The 22,092-nt window shown below is 41.8% G+C and overlaps 1 protein-coding gene across 3 annotated transcripts in view; it reads right to left on the bottom strand.

The window, feature by feature from the left end:
- Window positions 1-15,895: 15,895 nt before the first annotated feature.
- Window positions 15,896-22,092, bottom strand: part of LOC147894001 (uncharacterized) — a 39,278-nt gene continuing 33,081 nt past the window's right edge. For 2 of the 3 annotated variants that reach the window (XM_087386021.1, XM_087386020.1), the window contains 7 exons: window positions 18,012-18,057; window positions 17,873-17,927; window positions 17,573-17,649; window positions 17,039-17,473; window positions 16,835-16,939; window positions 16,561-16,746; window positions 15,897-16,365 (listed from right to left, as the gene is read on the bottom strand). In XM_087386021.1, the coding sequence (XP_087242147.1) occupies window positions 16,279-16,365; window positions 16,561-16,746; window positions 16,835-16,939; window positions 17,039-17,473; window positions 17,573-17,649; window positions 17,873-17,927; window positions 18,012-18,057 (991 nt within the window). In that variant the 3' untranslated portion in view covers window positions 15,897-16,278. Of the gene's footprint in view, window positions 16,366-16,560; window positions 16,747-16,834; window positions 16,940-17,038; window positions 17,474-17,572; window positions 17,650-17,872; window positions 17,928-18,011; window positions 18,058-22,092 lie in introns of all 3 variants that reach the window. The other variant, XM_087386022.1, reaches the window with a different exon arrangement.

A 22,092-nucleotide genomic window follows, 5' to 3' on the forward strand; every position in this document is an offset into this window, starting at 1 on the left:
AGCGTGAGACATTGCAATCTTGTCCTCGTCAGAGGTTGCTGTGTCACCAGTGACACAAGTTTTGGCAGCCTAAAAGAGATCTTAGCTCGGATCTCTTTTTGGCTTCCCAGCAAGTGTATTGATTTTCTTACTATGGTGCAAGATGCAGTCAACAAATCACGCTCTCAGATTTCTAATACGGTATATAGTTACATCTTTCTTTTCTGTAGGGAAGCTTGACGATTGGCAGTTGTTTTTGGACTACACACCCATAAGTCGATCTTCCTACAACGTGTTTCTATAAAAGTTGAGGCACTGATCCTGAACATAGGCGTCCTAGAGAATTGGTACCAAAATTTTCACAAAACACTGTTTTGGTCGCAAGGAATGTTGTTGGAGCCTTTGGGATGTGCAAAGAGCATGAGCGTCCCTGTCGCCAATGTTACCAAACTATAATAAAAAGAATTTCGTAACGTTTTGTGGTTCACATTGCCTGCTTAGATTGCAAAAGACACTCTCTGATATAGCAAGGTTTTTCCTAAGATTAAACCCTCCTAGTGGTGTCAAATTATTTAATCAATTGAAAAGGAAAAAATCTATTGGTCCAAAGTTTAGTGATGTTTTTCCTAAGATTGGTGGCATGATTATTCAATCAATTGAAAGTGAAATATTATTGCTCCATTCTTGTGTAATGGTATCTTACCTACTATATTGCATCACATTTCCACTTGTATGTACTTCTTGTAAACTAGTCCATGTGGGTTTCTTCCCTAAAACATAAAATTTTCATTTCTATTCATTGATATGGTGAATGTTTTTGTTGTGAGGCGGAACGGGGGAAGGAAGAAGGGGAAGTAGGGAGGAAAGACCCAAGTGGAGTTCAAGCTTAGATCTTCCCGTGAGCATAGTGGTGTGGCTCGTTAATAAGGGATATGCATAGCGGTGGATGTAGATTCCTTCCTTCAGCTACATTTGTTCACATATGGACACACAAAATGTTTATGTTGCACATGCCAACATCACAACCAGGTAGATGTCAATAGTACATGTGAATCATTGCACTAGTTGGGTCCACTACAATACAACATACAACGCACGTGCAATACCATGCAATGCATCCTTGTGTAAGTACATCACTATATAGAGTGTGAGGTACAAGAACTTACTACACAAAATTGTACAATGTGCAATCAATTACAATGACGCGGATGGCAAGACAATACTAATGTATTGCACCACTACAAGAAAGATATGGTATCAAAGTGTGTATTGCAATGGGACAAATGTTGTACAACAAATGTGTAGTGTAGCAGTGTAGTGATATGGGTACACTATTGTACAACAAATGTTGTACAACAAGTGTGTAGTGTAGCAATGTAGTGAAATGGGTACTCTGTTGTACGAAAAACGTGTGCTATAGTTCAACAAGTGTGCGATGCATATATTAAGTGTTCAAGCCTCATTCAAGTAGTGTAATAAGAACATTCACTACATGAGTGTAGAAGAGAAATCTACATTGCAATATTGCACCACTCCATATATGAAAAACATGCACTGTAGGTGCACATCACAATAGGAGCGTGACATACTACTTATGTCCATTTAAAGACTCAGCAATCCAAACTCACAAGGGTGATGTATGAGGCAAATTTTGCCTTTAGAAGAGGCTATTGCATAAGAGAACATGGATCTTGAGAGCCATCATAGAGGAGGCTAGATTTTGAAAGCAGAGAGTATATTGCTTCTTTGTAGACTTCCAAAAGGCATTTGAATCTAAATCTCGAGCTTGACTTATTCTTTGAGCTTTGGATATTGCACATGATGTTCTATGGGTAGCCATTGCTCTGTATGAGAGTGTTATAGGCATGGTGTGCACAACAAAGGTGATGTCTGAGGAGGTGAACAACACCATTGGAGTGAAGCAAGGTTACCCTTTCTTCCCCATTTGGACTTTAGATGATCTAGCCTCCGTTGTGAACACCTAGAGGTTAAGGATCGATCCTAGCACAGCCAGTGAGACCCATCTTGATATATGTAGATGATGCGGTGTTGATATTAGATACAACACAAGGGTTACATGTCAATCTCACAGCTTAAATGCTAAGAGTCGTGATATGAAGGTTAACCTGAGGAAAACCAAGGTTCTGATCTTCGACACTCATGAGGCTTAGTTCCAATGGATTCCTTCACATGTGTGGAGTAGCTAATGGAGCTAGTTAGGTCTTCTATGTACTTGGGGTGCATTTTCATAGGTCCCAAGTTTACCATGAAACCAGAAGTTAGAGACATGCTTCCTTGTCAAGACTAGAAAGACAATGTTCATAGGCACTCTTCCAGCATGTGTACACGAAGTCACTTCTCTTTGGCTCTTTCATTCAACCAATGGCTTTATATGCAAGTGCTTTTTTCGGCATGGATCTTTGCAAGGATGAGTGGCCTAGTGAGGTTACAAGTCATGATGCTATCATGCACAATTCAAGAGAAAATGATGTACCCCTCATAATATTATTTCTTGTAGAGTTTGCGACGAGACCTTCCACAAAAAAATCTCGTTTTAGATCATCACTTACTTGGATCAAGTTAGACAGTTTGCGAGGAGGGATGCAAGTCAGTAAAGACTACATGGAAGACCCTCCAATAATATATGTAGCTTGCAATCAAGGGAGACGGACAGTGTTTGTGTGCACGAGTATCTAGAGTTGTTCACTTTGAAATCTTTTCATGCTTTTTGTAAGAAGAATGGGATCAAGAGATAGCTCACTATAGTCCACACATCCCAGCAAAAGGGTTGCAGAGAGAAAAAAGCATGTGATAGTGGAGGTGGGGCTAATAATGTTGACGAGAGAGAACCATGTGATGGTGGATATAGGGCTAATAATGTTGAGGGGAACAACCTTCCCAAGGCTTGTTGGGGTGAGGCCCTTCATGTAGCTGCTAACACTTTGGTTCAAATGCGATGTGCTACTTGTGGTTTGTTAACCTGATCGTGTGTAGTGCTCGAACTAAGATGCTTGCTTTTGCAGTCCTTGATGAGCTGTGTACATGCGTGCTCAAGTTTGATGAAACAGATGCCAACAAACTAACTCAGAGGTTGTGGTTTCTACTAAAGGGCAAACCATGTGATGATAGGTGAATTGAGTTATTGACAATTGAGGAGACAATAATAAAACCAAATAGATAGTTGAAGTAAAAGCCACACTTGTATTAAGAAGTTTGTTATAACCAAGCCGCCTCAGCTTAAATTATGCACTCAGTAGAAGCAAACTCCTAGGTGAGAGAGAGCATGAACTACCAATGTCACTCTCCTCTCTTCTCCATGCTACAATGATTCTTCTAAGACAACTATAGAACCAACTTATAAAATCGATACACTCGGTTTGCCAAACCGTTGCTCGCCATTGGTCTACCACCCTTAGTTCTTGGATGCCTCTGCTTCAAACGTGGGGTCACCACTTCCTGTTGATGGTGCTCACCATTCAAAAGTTAACTAACTTGCACCGCTTGCTCTGGCTCGCCATTCAAAAGTTAATAAAAGAGGAGATCCACTTGCTCGCCAATCATGAGTGCCACCCACTCTTGCACCTATGTTGGTAAGTTTGCCCATTGACCTAACTCAACAGCCAATATTTTGCCTCGGCTTTACTATGACCGGGCCCTCACGATTCAAGGCTCACTAGAACCAGGCATTGCTCAAACGTCGATGCTCAATGGCGAAATCCCTGAAGACACCATGTGGGATTGCACCTTCATCCATGGGGTAGTAGAGGAGGGACTAGCATCAGAGGGACCAGTAGAGGAGCATCCACGGATGTCGCTTGGAGGAGCTCGGGAGGAATATGGTATGGGTGATGGGGGATGAAACAGATTGAACCTTCGGCACTAATCCAAGGGAGGCCAAGGGTAGAGACTGCTAATATTAACTAGAGGGCGCTACCATCTACCAAAGCTTAGAAATGCCAAGGGCTTTGTCAAAATGAGTCACATACCGACGAGCTAGGGTGACTCCTTCCTGCCACTTAGTGCACGAGTCCTTGCATAAATCTTGTATATTATTCCACATAGAGGCAACATTGGTGATATGGCTACCAAGTTTTTTTTATAACTCCCTTAGTAGCTTCGCGTAGTACTGTGGGAGCTAAGGCATGGTGGGTTGGAGTAACTCACAGATCCGAGCAACAATGAGGCATCATTCAACTTTGTGAATGTTGTGCTGGCGTGCTGCTCGATCCTAGACAAAAAGATAATGGTGGGTTGATACCTCTGGACTGACTAGCCTGAGTATCCCATTTGAATAGGCTATGGTGGCAAGCAAGATCGATCTATCACCAGGTCCTATATTGAATAGGAAAGTTATCACGTTCAACCATGGGATGGCCATAGGAATGACATCCTATCCATTCAAAATGGGCTCAGCTTCAAAAATATGCACTGTGACAAATCGTTTGGTGCATTGAGGACTCAAATAAGAAATTGAAGTCAGGCAAAGCACATCAACTTTCCTTGGAGCTACTCGTTTTCTACTCCAAGGCCATCTACCGCTTCTACGACTTTGTGGAGCTGTGTGTTTTTGGCTCAGAGGTTGGCCTCTTCTGTCTGTAACCCCTCTAGGGTTTTCTGGTCGGCTCAGGCTTTTTGTGCCTTTAGTACTAGCTATAGCCGAGTCACCTCACCTCCCATTGTGATCGGGACGCTCGCAACTTGGAGCTTACAGTGTGCAGTTTTGTTAACTTTACATTGGAGATTCCCGTGATCTCTCTGTAACTCCGTGTGAATGTGTTGAAGATCACTATGGTTCTGTACCAAATCATCATACATATTCTTTCTACTCTCTAAGTGCTCCTAGAGGCTATCCTGTTGTGCACTAATGGCACTCTGTTGTTGCCTAATCACGGCCGTGTTGTCCTTGAAAAACTTCAATAGTTGCTTCCGGTGTTGTTGTTAAAGATACAGATTTTGGTCGAGTAGTACTTGGGTCGCCAGGAAGTCTAATTCCCCACTGTTGCGAACACATTTTCCCGTAGGCAATGCCACTGGGTTTCCGTGGCATACTTATCTTGATGATCATCATGGAGTAGCATGGGGTCAAGAGGGAACAACTCAAGTGGGGGCAGAGTGCGAACAATGGAGCGCAGCCACTTCATTTGACTTTGGCTCTGGCTGTGAGCCCACTCCTTGGTCCTGCTATTGGGACTCGCCAAAAAGCTCCTACACCTTTTGCTTAGACAGGACTTGTCTGCCTCCTGACCACTTGTCGATCCTGAGTCTGACTCGGCCCTGTCCTTTGACTTAGACGTTTCATTGTGAGAAAGGGAGCATCCATCCTCATTGTCACCACTCGGGGCTTTTCAAATTGCACCTCCTCATAGTGCTCCTCGGAGACCTTGTCTCATAGTTGCCTTTGTCTTTTACCATCATGGACCACTACTCTCCTTGGCACTATTGGTGCCGGATGGCCCTACACCACCACCAGGTGCTGCAATGGCATTCGGCCACCACACTTCACTAGAAGTGAGCCAACAATGTAACATGTATAGATGGGGTCCAATTTTGCAATGCACCTCTGTTCATAGCCTTGATCTATGTTTCAAAATCTCGATCAAAAGTAGATAACCGGTCGACCTCCTAGCTATCTTCCAAGGCTGAGAGTAGTCATGCAATATACTCCCGCCGGCACATATCCAACACTTTCTTCATGCCAATGAATTCTCACAAAAATCTGCTACCAGAAGAACTTCATCTGGTGCCTTGTTGATCAGATATAATTGGGAGGAAGAGGAGTTTTCTTCTTCCAAATACTCAATGCAATGTTTACTTTTTGCCAATGGCCCTGGTGCTACTTGAATCTTCATTTGAAAGATCTCTCCCAACCATGTCTAAACGAACATGTACGTCCCACCCTTCTCTACACTCTCGCATTGTTGTATATTTTCCATTTCAATGCTTTCAGTAAATGATCATTTTAAGTTTTGTCGTAGGAATCCAGGATTTCCTCATTGTACATCCTCATTGTAGGAATCTAGGATTTCCTCCACAAGGGCATCATTCCAGACCTCTACCCACCACGAGAGCTCAATGAACTTCAACAGCTTGTTGCATCCAAGGATCCCTTTAACAACATTGTTCGTGAGGTCTACGATGGGATGGGGGGCCACAACCACAACCCATGAAGGCCTCTTGCACCTCTCTTGTCGAACGATGCATGCTTTGCATTCCTCCATGATCACTAGTATGGTGTATGCTACAATAGATTGGAATGGAGATGGGATTTAGGGCAAGGAAACTTGTGACGGAGACAGGAATGTTGCCGACAAAAGCGATGCAAAGAGTAAGAGGATAGAGGGCGAATGCAAATGATGAAGAGTTAGAGTGAAGTGTAAACGACAAATGGCTAAAGATGGAAATATTTCCACGTGGCTGCATGCAATTCATTCCCTCTACTATTACTACATAGCTTCCTAGCATATGTGCTCATACAGAAGGTTCAACCAAGGCATTCTCAATCGAGTGACATGTATATGAGCCCTATGTTACTGACAAATTGATGCTCGATATAGTTTCGCTTTACTCCCATTATACAACTCGAGGAACACATTTCCTTTGTAAATCCTCAAGCTGTATTGTCCCATTAGGAAAAACTGTAGGGCCCATTCCATCCAAGTTGAGATTTGCTTTTAGAGTTCCCAACTTGGCATTATACAGTAACACCAACATACCTTTTTCCAAGTTTCTAGGCACAGTATGCCAATCATATTTCCTTCTAAATCCTCAACCTGTATTATCCCATTAGGAAAAACTTCAATCAATATGTAGGGCCCATTCCATCCAAGTTGAGACTTGCTTTTAGAGGTCCCAACTTGGCATTATACAGTAACACCAACATACCTTTTTCCAAGTTTCTAGGCACATTATGCCAATCATGCCATGCTTTCCTTTTCCTCTGAACCACCTATTGTGACCAGGCTACTCAGAGGCATAGTTCATTTAGGTGGCTTAGCTGATGCAATCGCCCCTTGATTGCTTTGGATTCACCTAAGTGATGTTCAACTACCATTTGGAGACTGGGAACAACAACTTCTAAAGGGTACTACCACTTCGAAACCAAAAGTCATTCGAACAAAGTTAGATTTGTGGTGACCTTAAAGGTAGTTCTATAAGCCCATAGAGAAGCATGGAGATTAGTATCCCAATCACTTTTACTAGACTACATTGCCTTGGTTAAGATTAATTTGATTGTCTTATTTGTAGATTCACTTTCTCCATTACCTCGAGCATAATAAGTTGTAGCTGCATGACTTTATTCAGAAATTTTGTATTGTCGTATTTGCAAAGGATATTTTCAAAGACAAACTTAGTTGTGCTCCGAGCCAAGTTATCTCGGAGTGCCTTAGCTTCTGCCCATTCGGTACCATAATCAGTAGTATAGCAGCCACAATATACTTATTCTATGTAAATCTAGAAGGCTTGAAAGGACCAACAAAGTCCAATCCCCATCTTTGGAATGCTTCCCAAGGACGAGTAGGCTACAATGGCATAGAGTGATTTGGCAAAAGACGACCAGCACATTGGCACACATCACACTGCATGCACTTGGTTTGAGTGTCCTCGAATAAAACACCCCCTCCATGGTCTTGCCTACAAGACCTTTCGAGCTAATAATTTACCATAGAAATGTCCACCGGATGGGCTTGAGTGAGCTTTCTGCAAGACTATAGCACATTCATGTGGCACAACCCATTGATGCAAAACACCATTTACACACTGACGATAAAGATGCCCACCAATTAAGGTGAATTTCCAAGTTTCCAAGCCTAGTTGCCTTTTTTTGTCTCTTGACAAACTGTCAGGAAATGTTCCATGAGACAAGTAATTCACAATTCAGTATACTTATCTTCATAGTAATCAATTACAAAGAGCTCGACAGCTGGAAGTTCACCCCCTTGAGTGTCTTCATGTGTAGGCAATCGACAAAAACAATCGGCTCCCACATGTGTTTTATCAGGCTTATGAATAATCTTGAAATTAAACTCTTGTAATAGTAGCATCCAACGGCACCCTTGAATGACAGTCTTGTTTGATGATCAACATAGAAAACAATGGGATTGTCGAGTAAATAATGCCTTAATTTTTGCACACTAAATATAATGCCTATAGCTTCACGTTCAGTAGTGCTATATTTAGACTCTATATGTGTCAATAACTGACTGGCATAATACACTTGGTTGTGCCAAGATAATCCCTAATGCACATCCAGAAGCATCAACATGCACATGGAAAATGATATCCCATCTAGGTTGCCTCAAAATGGGTGTAGTTGCAGCTCGGATTTTCAAGACTTCAAATACAATAGACAAGTTATTTTTCCATTCAAACTTAGCATCCTCTTTAGTTAATTCATATAATGGAGCTATAATCTTGGCAAAATCTTTGATAAAATGCCTGTAAAAACTAATAAAGTAACGCAATTGAGTCAAATTCTCAGGCTCTAGTATTTTCTAAATAGCATGAATTTTACGTGATTTGGTTCTCATGCCATCTATGAAATCACATGCCTGAGTAAAATATCAACTCGTACTCAGCTAGATTAAGCAAAATTCATGCTTGTCTGCATCTCTGAAATAATTTTTTTTGAAAATAGAGGTGATCTTTATCTGTATAATAAACATTGAAATAGTCCAAATAAATGGCTATGAGTTCAACCAAAAAGTCTCTGAAAGTCTCCACCATGAACTTTTGAAGGTTGATAGTGCATTTCTCAAACCAAAAGTCATTACTCGAGTTGCATAAGTAGTCCATTCTATAATAATGGTGGCAATATTAGATTGATCTTGTGGAGCTATAGTGATTTGATTGTAGCCATTGTAACCATCCATAAATGAATACATTTCATGTCCTACAACTGCACCTAATATTCCATCTATAAATGGTATTGGAAATGGTCAGGAACAGTCTGAGCATTCAGTTTTTGGTGATCCACACATACTCGAAGTTTACCATTTTTTTTTGGCACCACCACAATGGGAAACAACCTATCACTGTGGAACCCTTCCTGAAGAAGTTGATCTAATTCAGCTTTCACTTGCTTAGCATAATTGGGATTCATTCTATACCTTTGTTGCTGGATGGGTTTGGCATCTGGTACTAAAGGAATTCTATGTTGACATAACTCATGGGGGACTCCTCGAAGATTAGTGTAAGTCTAGGCAAACACATCTTTGTACTTGGTGAAAAGATCTTTGATAACTTGAAGTTGTAGGTAAAAAGATAAGCACTTACCACCACCATTTTAGGCTTATCTTGCCAAGATTGAGTTCTTGAGTTGGTTCTAGAACTGTTTGCTTAGTTCCAAAGCTTGTGATAGTGACTGGTGTCTAGCCAGTTCTCTTTTTCCTTCAATATCTTCAGTGAAATTGCTTGTTGATAAGAGATCTTTTTGTTTTGCAATTTGCTTGGACCTCAGTTTTTGCTTAATATCAACAGCCACTTGAAAAATATTTTCACCCCTAGGAAGGATCTACAATTTCATCAAGTGTGACTTCATATCTTTGGGAAATGGGTCTATAACTTCTTAGCTCAATAACTACTCGATACCTTCTGTGGATTAGTGGGAATGCACACATCTTTACCATCAATCTTGATGATCATCTTTCAGATCCCCAATCATGCGGTACCTTTGCACCCTTAAGCTAAGGTCATCCTAATAGAATAGGATAGGCATTTTATTCCATGGCAATCACAATAAAAATAATTGTGTAATAAATGCCTCTTATAGAAATAACATCATCTTGTAGCATACCTCTTGGATCAACTAGTCATTGATCTACCATTTGCACTTGCAATGGAGATGGCTTGGATGGATTAAACTTCATCCATTTTGCAATATCTTTAGAAATAATGTTCACTCATGAACCACCATGTATAATCACACCTGGTATAGTCTACTTCTTTAGTTTAACACTGATGATAACTGGCACTTCTTTATCCACCACGTGTGTCGATGAGATAGGAATAGCAACCAAAGAATCAATCTCCTTTGCTTGCTCTTTAGATTCCTTAATTTGTTGTGCGAAGAATTCATGACAATACGAGGCTATCTGCATTAATTCAACAAATGTAAGGCATACTCTTGAATATTTTCCAAGCTTGGGTTAGCTCTGCACTACAATTTGATGGAGTACTCAACTCATGTTCCACACTTTGTTCCTTAGATTTTGAAGACTCACCTGGTTCAGAAGAAAGTGGTGTAAACTGCAAGGAAGGCATCTCAATTACCAGTGCCTTGCTCTTTAATTCCCTAGCAATTTTAGTAGCTATCTCCTTTTGTGCCTTCCAATTAACATCTTTGTCATAAACACCACTACCTATAGAGGTTGTAGCTGGATCCTTTGACCTGGTAACCACTTGGGCTTCCACTATGTCTGATAACTTGGCTATGACTGCTCGGCACTTTGGATCCACTTCCTTTCATTCCATATAAGTTATAAGGAACTTCATATGTTCAGCCCAAATAAGACAGTCAGAATGAAGATGATTTTCTCCACAGCAAAAACATCAAATCTTGGAAGGGTCCATATTCTTCTCCATACAATTTTTCCATTGTCCTTATTTTCCTCGGGATGCGGTTGTTTGCCATTGGCAGGCAAAGTATGAGTTGTCACCTTGTCGGCAAATACTTGTCGATTTTTTCCATTAACCCAAAAATCCGAGTCGCCATGCCCAAACTTAGTGCAAGTGTTACAATACTCGGTTTTGCAATCTTCTTCTAAGTGTCCATTCCTAGAACACTTATTGCACCATTGCCTGGCTTCCCTCAGATGCCCAATTCCTTCAATGCCTTTTTTAGCTTGGACTTGAGCTTGTCTTTCTTTGTTGGTGTTTCTCAATGTCACTATCTACATCTTTCTTCTTTTTCTTCCCCTTAAGGCCTTCACTCTTTTCCAGAGCGACAGCTCGATCAAGTAACTTCTCATGTGTCTTAGTTAGATTTACTATTTTTGGCTTACGTAAGTCTTGCATCCCATAATTAACCAGTCTTTCATGGACTTGTCATCTAGCACTATAGCACAATCTCTTGGACAGACTTCCCCTTGTTCTATTTTAGTTCAATCATCTTGGTGCAAACATCTTCCTCATTAAACCCTGTCTGAATTGACATAAGAATGCTTCAGACATAGCATACCAATTAGGGAAAACCACAATTGAAAATTGGTTGAACCATCTCTGTGCATTTTTTATCAAAGTACACAAGAAATAGTCCATGTATTCTTTATCTACTGTGGGACCATTTATATGACATACCCATAGAGGACTTTGAACATGGCTATACAGGTCTTCATCATTAGTACCCTTAGAGTTCTTGAATTTTTCCTTAATATTTGAAAGAGATTTAGGTTTCCCTATTCGCTCTCCTGAGTCTTCCCCTTGGTCGGTTCCATAAACCGGGTACGCATGACATCCGCTCGGAAGAATAGGGTCTCCAGACCTCCATCTGTCATACCCACCTTCATGTGTATGATGTCATGTACAACTGATAGAAAGAGCTATAGGACTTGTGTATGCCAGACCTCCATCTATCATACCCACCTTCATGTGTATGAGGTCGTGTACAACTGATAGAAAGAGCTACAGGCCTTGTGTATGCCAAATAGGGTACACCTGACTATACAGGCCTTCTATCCATAGGAAGAGGGACTTGGGCAAATTGCCTTAGTTGCTCTTTATTCACCCCTTTCGATGCTCGATGGCATCTATCTCCATCAGAAGCACACCTTTCATTATTTCTATTGATTGTTTGACCATTCGTTCTTGCAAGTTTTCTTCGGTCATGCCTCTCTCGACGGTGTCCTCAAACAACTGAGTTACCAGTGGTTCCTCCTTCAGCCACTGCATAATAATCAAATTCCACCCCTAGGGTAGCCAGGCTGAGTCTCTCTCCTCATGCTTGATGCTCCTGTTGGACAGTTGATGCTTCTGCCTGCCTCCTTTAGGAACTGAACTCTGGCTCTTAGACTGTACCAACTCTCATGGTTGGACGTAGCCAATTTTTGGTTGGCCGTGTATCCTCATCTTCTTTATGAGCATGTATTAGACATTGGCTAAGTCATGAATTAGCTGATTGGCAATGTAAACTTTTTATAGTCCACACTTCGGTCTTCAAACACAACACCAGACAGCGCCACTCGTCCATGGTTACTTAGAGAAATTTCTTGTAATAGCTCAAAACACCTAGCAACTACTTCAACTCATCACTGGCCAGCATGAAAATCTCTCAATCATTGTGCACTCAATGCTAGGCTTGCTATACTCAATCCACCCAATTCCCCTAACTAACTAACATGTCAACTCACATATTCAATTGACCCTTCCCCAACAAGATTGACAAATGTTGACGCTCTGGTTTGCTCACTCCCCAATGGTTAACTTACAAATGCTCAGTACGCATTCCTTGTGGTCTATTAACCCAACCCTATGTAATGTTCGGATTAAGATGCTCCCTCTTGCAGTCCTTGATGAGATGTGTATGTGCATGCTTGGGTTTGATGAAACAAATTCCAACAGAATAACTCAGAGGTCGGGGTTGCTGCTAAAGGAGGAAACTGTATGATGACGGGTGAATTAATAGTTGAGTTGACAAAAATAAAACCAAATAGACAGTTGAAGTAAAAGCCACACTTGTATTAAGAAGTTTGTTACAACCAAGTTGCCTCGGCTTGAACTATGCACTCAATAGCAAAACTCCTATCCTAGCAAGCCAGGTGAGAGAGCACGTGAACTACCAATGTCACTCTGCTTGCTTCTCCTTGTTACAATGCTTCTTCTAAGACTATTGTAGAGCCAACTTCTAAAATTGATGCACTCGGTTCACCTAACCACTGCTCGCTATTGGTTTGCCTCCCTTAGTTCTTGGTTGCTCCTGTTGTTGCTGATGCTCACCATTGAGAGGTTAACTAACTTGCACTGCTTGCTCCCACTTGCCATTTAGAAGTTTACAAAAGAGGAGATCCGCTTGCTTAGCAATCACAGGTGCCACTCACTCTTGCACCCGTGTTGGTAAGTTGCACATTGGCCTAACACAAGGGCCAACAGTAGCCTCACAAATCCTGAGCAGGACGAAGACCAACGTGGTTGAAGATATGACCCCACATAAAGCCTACTTTGGTAAAATATGACCAAGGTGCTCAAAGATATGACCCCAAATAAAGCTTGCTATGGTAATAAGCCTATTATTTTACATTTGAAAGCTTTCATTTCTAAGGCATTTGTTCATGTGCATAAAGGTGAGGAAAATTATAGATTCTAGGAGCAGGAAGTGCATATTTGTTGGGTATAGCGAGGACTCAAAATTGTATTAGCTCTTTGACTAGAAAACAAGTAGATCCTCGTAGGTAGCGACACATGCAGCTCCATTGGTACCGCCATCCACACCCAGCTTGGCTATTAAACAACAAAGGAGAAATGGCTTCCATGCTAGTACTCGAAGGCTCTACAGGATTCTCAAGTGATGAACATTCAAGAATCGAGTTTGGAGGTGAGGTGATCTCAACGAATGTCAAAGAATCCCACTATGAAGTATGCTTTAGGGAGCTCAAATTGTGGAGCCAAGGTGGCAAAAGGTGTACTTTAATTTCAGGCTGCAATGCAAGTAGAGATGGATGCAATTCTAAGTGTGTGTGTGTAGAGCAAAGTTCAAGTTTGGCAGTAGTTTGGACAAGTAGCATGTGGACCCATTTTCCCACAGACCTTGGGACTATAGTTGGAATGTATTTACCTAAGTTGATTGTGCATGTAGCTACTACAATTTTATATGAGTATATGGCTAATCATGGCTGATTTGTCACCATTTATAGTCTACATCATTTTGGGTATGTGCTTAAGTTCAATGAAGGATTTCTTTGTTGGCCATCCATATTTGTCAAAATGTCCAATGTTCGAAATGCGTAATCTACCTATGTAGAAGACTTGCAAACCACCAAGAAGTAATTCCTCAATAGGGCATTGGCTAGTAGTACTACTTTGGAAACCTCATGCTTAATCGAACTTCAAGTTATGGAGAAGTTTAAACTCCATGCTATGGATAACCTGCATTTGGCCTTAGTAAACTCCGTGCTATGGATGACCTACATTTGGCCTTACTAAAAACTCCATGCATCTTCCTGCGAGATGTGCTTTTGCTGGCTAAGGTTGTGCTACCGGAGTTTGACTCCCTCATTTTTATTTTATCAGAAGAGAGGCTTTGAATGTCGCCTCCACGAAGATGGAGGAAAGAAGGCACATACAACGAATGCGAAAGCCACAACTTATGCCACAATTCAGCTTGATGAAGAGGGTGCTGAGGCTTGCTCTCACTATTTGTAGATAGGATAAGCTTGTACCCATTAGGATCTCTTCGTTTCTCTGTGTCTTGGTCCACTTTCTATGACCTGAAATTATTCCATCATGCAATTTTAATATTTTTCATAAACATAGATGTCATGGCCAGGTTTCCTACAATAACTGCAATGCTTCTTCCCATCAACGGAAGAAGAAGATAAGGAGATAAGGTACGGTAGGGAGGCTTGGCCTTGCTGGAATATTTCCTCCCTTTCCCTTTGCCCCATTTCTCGTTGGTTGGCAGAAGCCTATTCTGCATGAATAGAAACAAGTCCGTTTTCTTGGCAAGAGCACTTTTCTCCAATGCAACATCTTGGTTCAATAGTTCTTCATATGTCTGTGTTGGATTGACTATCTTTGGAGATCTAAGATTGATTTGAACCAATGACTTATCACCTAGAGACATGCTAAGCTAATTAATCAAAGATGGCATTCTAAACACAAAGTACGAAAACCACGTACAATAAGAGCATGCATGACGGAAGTCCAATCCATCTCAACTTCACTCATAGGGTATTGCCAATGTCGAGGTGTCACTCTCGATATGGCTCACCAGATCCAAACATCACGATGACCACTCACTCTTTCCTTCGCTGAGATTGAGTGCGTGTCAACAAATGTGAAGCAATTTGCCTTCAAAGACTATTTGGTGACCTTTTACCATAACATGAGGATGCAATCCTTATTGGCTGCAACAATCAATCACGCATTATTTTGGCAAAGAAGATTGTGAATTATCCACGACTAATAAAAGGAACATTACTTGGTCTGTGAAAAGATAGAAAGCCAACATGTCCAAATGATTTACAAAGACAACATAGCAAACATATTCAACAAGGCATTACCGAGGAGAGATTTTTCCTATGCAAGCATCTCCTCAATATATAATTTCTTTTGTAGATGACCATAAATTAAGATTACCCTCATACGTTGTAATATTAAGTTAACACTAGGTTATGACGTGCACCTAGTTTGAAGTCCTAGATATTTGTATAGTTCGAATCCAAAATTTAACGCAAGTGTAATGAGGAGCATAGGATCCCCACTAGATGCAGTAGTAATTTTGTATATCGTGTGCATGTGACTATACCACGTGTTGCTCTACTCTAGATCTAGGGTTTGTCTTTCTACAAACCCGCATTTCCTTCGTATTTCAAAGTCTGCAGTTCATTTCAGCTGTCTTCAAAGTTGTCCAAAGTTGTGTGCTCTTTACACACGCACAAACTTCAAAACTTCACTTCGAAGACAGGTATCTTGTTCCGCATCTAAACAACTCACTAGCATGGCATTCAAACGCCAGTTTGACATTCTAATTTCAACAAAAGATGACTCAATATATTTGATGCCTTAAACAAAGCAAGCCATATGGAGGGCATGACGAGCTAATTCATTGTACTCACTTTCCTTTACCTCCAGCATCTTCCAAACCCCGCCCCTTTTGACATTCCTCCCTCTTCTCTCCTTTCCCAATGTTCACTCCAAAAAAAAACGCCTGACATGTTTGGTACCTCCTGAAATAAATGAAGCTCAACAAAAACAAAAAGTTCCTGACCGTTAAAAGCATGCAAATGACACAAAACACAGCAGCCAGCTGAACATAACTCAGTTCAGATATCATCTATCTTCATGATATTTGTAATACAAGAGTGCAGTATCAACCGAACTTATGTGCATTAAACATGAAGAATATTAGTCAGTGTGACGTGTGTTTGGAAAAGGCCTTTGAAGTCCAGAAAATTATGAACTCCACTAGCATGTCAATGCCTTCAGTGCATCTGTTGCCTTCAGTGGATCTGTTGATACTATGTGGAACATTAATAACATAAGCAGACACTCGTACACCCAAACTCTAAACCACTCCAGCCGTAAACGCATTGCCAAAGACGGGGCCTCTAGATCTGCAGATTGATTACGTATATCATTAATGAGCCTTCAATAAGGCCTATAACGCGGTTCCACACGTGAAGTTCTAGGGTCACTTGCTGGCATAGAACTGACACCAGAGCCATAGGAGCCCCACTGGAAAAAAAGAAATGGCAACAATAAAAATAAATTATGTATCAGAACTATTTCTTCCTAAAACCATATTTGTCCTGCTCACAAACACTACACTTGACCCTGCCAGAAACAGCAGATAAATGACATGACATTAGCAGAGCAGGAGCCTCTATTTGTTTCTTTGTCTCGCTACATGTTATGAAGAAACGAACTTACCAGGTTGCCATAGTCATAACCACCAGGCAGACTACTATACCCAGGAGCAGACACTGAGGAATTTGCTCCCCCTCTAATAGGGCCACCTGCTCCTGGTGCTCCTGAGCTGGTTGCAGATGAGTTTGCATTGTAGAATCCTCCTGTAGTTGGAGCTTCATCAATGGGAGCAGCACGATCTATAGCTAGCTGTGGCCACACAAAAAAGCCAGTCAATTTCAAACAGCATGCAGTAAAAATAAAATAATGTCAAAATACATGCAGGCTAAAACACCACCGTCTGCCCAAGCAGCTCGTGTGAACGTGAGGCAACTCGCTCAGCTGAGCTCTCCTCAGCAAAAGTAACAAATCCAAACCCTCGATGCGTAGTCTTGTTTTTGTCCTGCGGCCACACAAGAAGACGTAACAATACGGTTACTGAGCATATCAAGCTGATAAGAGAACCTTAATGCAAAAATTAATCTCCCTTTGTAAAATGTACCTTGGGTAGATAGACATCTAGCAAGCGGCCAAATTTACTGAAATAAAGTCTAATATCATCTGATGTAGCTTCCATTGGAATCCTTCCAATAAATATTTTCTTCCCCATAGGCTTTCCAGCAGCTGTAGCAGGTGCTGGAGATGGATGTGAAGCATAATTATTATAACCATGGTTTGCAGAGGCGGCTCCAGCGCCCCCTGATTCTTTAGTCATGTTACCTGAAGACACTTGCGGATGTGATGGCCACATGCTTGCTGCCCCATATTGACCAGCTCCCATTCCTGGACCTCCCATGTCACTTGGATATCCAGACCCAGGAAAATCAAACGGGAAAAAGGGAGGCATGCCAAAATATCCTAGTCGAGCTGCATTCAAATAGCTGTTGAAGACGCCATATGAAGGCATGAGCTTGTCCCAGTATTTCCCAGTCTCCTCCTATCACCACGATTGCAGCCCAGTAAGAAAAAAGGGTGGAGGAAATTTTTATTGCCCACTGCCCTTTGAACAAGCAAATGGGTTAGAACCAGGGTTCACCTTTGGAGTTGCCCTGTCCACGGCAATTGTGGACCCAGCTAATTCATGGGTCTCAGCCATGAGTTTGTCCACCGATTCTATAGAACAATATTCAAGCCATGATAATAACAAAGAAGCATCAACTATCAAATTTGCAACTAGGGGCTTTGCAAAGATGGACCCAAAGACAAGGTAGAAATTTCAATGCATAGTAGAGTACATGTCATTTTCTTCTTTTTTCTTTCATCTTCAGTATCTATTTTTCTTTTCTGAACGAGGAGTGAACAAGGGATAAGGGCTGCCTGGGGGTAGGGGAAAGACCTGAATCCTCAAAAGTTACAAAGCCTATCCCTCGATGTGCCTTTGATGCTTGATCCTGACAATATAATCCATCAACACAAATAAACAACATGAAAACTGCAAGAGGGTAATGTATGGCAATTTATATATATTACCACACCTTTGGCATGTAAGCATCCGTGATTGCACCGTACTTCTCAAAATAACTGCAAAAGTACACACCAACTGCACAATAAGCCTTCAATTCTAACCTTGCTTATATGAAAGCTCCTTATCCCAATTAACTTTCGGTTCAGTAACCAGATCAAGCAAAACAAAATCGATCCCTCCAGAAGAGACACAAGAACTTATCATCACAGTTTGGAAGAGCACAACGCATTAGAAAACAGTTCATGCATTGATGAAAAGGGTGGCCTTACTCCCAAAGTAACGGCATTAAAAATAGCAAGCAAAACATGTCACCTTTGTTTCCTGAGAGTCTACTCAGAAAGCATCAATGTATAAACTTGCCTTTCTTTAATATCAAGAATTCTTTCTAGTTCATGTAGAAGCACTAACATTTCGAAGATCACATAGCCCCTGTACATTGTATGTCAAACACTGTAGTTTCGGCAGCATATTCACACACTATAGCACCCCGAATAGCAATCAATACTGCATGTCCACCTCAATATCCAAAGCATGATCCTGAGAGCCAAGCAATGAGAGAGCAGCTTCATCTTCTAGGAATAGAGTACGGCTTGTAGTCACTTCTAGCAATGGTAATGGTCAAATGCCCTCTGCAACTCAGCTAAAAGCAAAGGAAAAGCTTCGAATGAAGGTTGGCAAACCCCGAGAAAAACTCTCAGCTAGAAGGCCACTTTCACCTCCTACATGGATGGGTTGATGATGTGGCAGCCTCACGGGGCTGCTGACATGGCAGTCAGCTGAGGTGATGTGGCAAAAATAAGTTAAGGGGTGCCACGTGGCAAAAACTTGACCACTGGCTAAACTGTGCCTAACCTAACCGGCCCACTTAACTCGGGTCAACGTGACCGAACCACAACTACCTACCCACGATTAGAAGACCCAACCTTATCTGCCACATGGCAGATGTGTTGTAATACTGAAAAGAAAGAGTAGAGTGGACACAAACTCAGAATACTTGCTTATAGAATGAAGAAGAAAGAGGTCCTTAAGTAGGCACCTCATACAAGGTCACTGACATCACTGATGACCTCAAAGCTCCTCAATCATCTCCTCAATCTGCTCCTAGATTCACTCAATCATCCTATGTGGCTTTTCCACCACCTAACTGTGCTTGTGGGCACCTAACTGTGCCTCTAGCACTCACACATAGAAACATAAGGTGTGCCTGAGGCATACACCTTGAGATATCCCAACAAACCCCCCCTCAAGGGAATGCCTCAAGCTATGTCAAGGATACATCTAGTCTCATAGTTTCTCATGCCATCTCATGGTGGTCAAGGATAAATCTATGGCTAGGTTCTCATGCTAGCAAGGGTTTCCTTGGGTGTAAGGTAAACAGAAAGGGATACAAACAGACCTTCCAATGGTTATCTCTCCTACATGTACATGCACACAATGTCTGTAGGAGGTACCATGGAACAAACATACACATGGCCTACATCATAAGGTGACCAGAGGTGTTTACAAACACACACAACACAATAATTTATTTTCATTCATTTTGGAGGACTATCCAGGCTGAGTACCTTGACATAAAAAGAGAGATCTGGAGCATACATAGAGATGAGTTTAAAATGCATAATCTTCATGGGATGCCTCATCTTGTGGAGGCAAAATATCCATGTCAAGGCAAGGTCTTACCACATGGGCAGTGTCTAGTGCCTTATAAGATGGTACTATGATAGAACAAGTGGATCTGAAAGTCATATCCTTCAAGAGAACAATTATCTTGTCATCTCCATAGTTGTGTAGAGAAGCATATCTTAAGTATCTGAGCTTCATCTTTTTCTTGTACTTGGAGTCAAATAAAAGTGCCATGAGAGGGTAGATCTCTGTAGTTGCTTCCTTTTTGGCAACCATTGTTTTGGCAATCTTCAACAAGGAAGTCAGGTTGGCATTTTCATCCTTTGTAGCATAACAAGACATTGCTTTATGTTTTGGCTTTTCACATATTTGGCATAAGCAAGCCATGAGAGGCTCTAACCCAAGTATTGGGTAGTGTCTTCTCTCTTACAAGGCAAAAATAACTGAAAGACTTCCAAAATATGAGCACTTAATGTAGCAAATAGTAGTGACTAGATTTCAAACAATGATGCTTCTTCTTACATGCTTCATAGAAGTGGATGAAATAAACATTTTCCAATCAAAACCAGGTCTAGCAAGTCAAAACAAAACTGAATCCACACTTGTACTGAAGTTATTGAAAGCTTCAAAAAACCAGAAATGCTAGAGTAGCATTTTATGTAGCATCATCTTCAAAAACTTGTCCAAAACTATCAAAACTGAAAAGCTGAACTTGGAGGGCTTGTAGCTCACTCTTCAAAGCAAGGAAAAGAGGGCTTTCTGAAGCAAAAGAAAGCTCATATACCAGAGAAGGTCCAGCACAGAGGTTGGACGAAATGGTGCGCACTTTTGCCCGGGAGAGTTGCTACAGGCTGAAACTGAGTTTTGACGATTTCTCCCTCGTTACTGAACCAAATGACCTGAAAAATGGCTCAAAATCTTCGTCTTGAGGTCGCCCATCTACTCCTAAGAGGGCTCAGGCAATGGCGGAGTATGCAGGGAGTATTGAGCAACAGAAGAAATTCGCTGTTTGGAGAATGGCAGCCACCACAGACGTTTTTTCTTCAATTGCTTGCAGGTGGAAGTTCGCCCATACTAGAGGAGTTTCCAGCTCAGAGGGTTTGGGCAATGGCTATTTGTAGATGGAGAACCAAGCTCTCAAAGATTTTGGGAAGAAAGAGGAAAATGGAGAAGAAGAAGATGAAGAAGAAGATGATGATGTGGCAGAAATGGGCTCAAGGGGGATCAAAGGGCTCTGATACCATGTTGTAATACTGAAAAGAAAGAGTAGAGTGGACACAAACTCAGAATACTTGCTTATAGAATGAAGAAGAAAGAGGTCCTTAAGTAGGCACCTCATACAAGGTCACTGACATCACTGATGACCTCAAAGCTCCTCAATCATCTCCTCAATCTGCTCCTAGATTCACTCAATCATCCTATGTGGCTTTTCCACCACCTAACTGTGCTTGTGGGCACCTAACTGTGCCTCTAGCACTCACACATAGAAACATAAGGTGTGCCTGAGGCATACACCTTGAGATATCCCAACAAGATGGTGGGTTAGAGAGAGACTTTTAGAGAGAGATAGAGCTCTCTATGTGCAAAGGCGATGGCGAACGTGGAGAGGCGAAGTGAGGATTTCGTCGCCGTAGAAGGTCGTTGCCCAATGCAGATAGCATCTTTTTGGAGAGGCTTGGAGGCCTGTGGAAGCTTCTGGCTTCATTGAGCGTCGCGGTTGGGAGTTTTGCATCGTTGTAGCCTTTGCGCGGGCATAAGGCAACAAGGCTGTTGCTTGCACATGGAGAAGGAGCTGGTTGGAGCATCGAAGTAGGCCGGGCCGGCCGGCTGGAGCGCTGATTGAAGAGCTTGTTGGAGTGGAGGTCATGGAAGCCGTCACAAAGAGACTGCTGGCTTGAGGCACTGCTGACTTGATTGGAGAAGGCCCATGAGGTCTGGTGAGGCGGCTGAAGACCTGCAAATAGTCATGGAGAGTCCCGTTGCCCTTGCATTGCTGTTGGCGGCAGCTGAGAGCTCTGCTGGTGGCTGGTGCTCGATATGAGCCGCCGTTGCAGTCGTTTGGAGCAGCTGAGGGCAAGAGATGGTGTTGCTGGAGGTCATTCAATCGTTGGAGATGGTGCTGAGCAAGCATTGGTGTCCAACAAAATGCAAAATCGATTAGAATTTCCATGCTACCTGGGCGGGCATACCACCTTACCCAAAGATGCTGCAATTTTAGGTGTGAGTTTCTCTAGGCATTGAGGAAAGTCCGTGACTTCTGCCCAAAGTGGGCAGCGATGCCTATATCTAGATGAATAACAGAGCATGCCCAAACTCATCCTGTAAAAACACAACATAGTTCCATTTCAATCTCATGATAATCACTCATAAGACTAAAACCATAAACTCCATCACTCATAGCAAGGACTAGCTACTATGACATCCCCACTGACGTCATCAGCGCCTAACGGTGGTTGTAGACCATAGTA

The sequence above is a fragment of the Dipteris shenzhenensis genome, chromosome 15, assembly GCF_047967505.1.
Source record: "Dipteris shenzhenensis isolate YYH24624 ecotype China chromosome 15, Dip_SZ_1.0, whole genome shotgun sequence".
Taxonomy (NCBI): Eukaryota; Viridiplantae; Streptophyta; class Polypodiopsida; order Gleicheniales; family Dipteridaceae; genus Dipteris; species Dipteris shenzhenensis.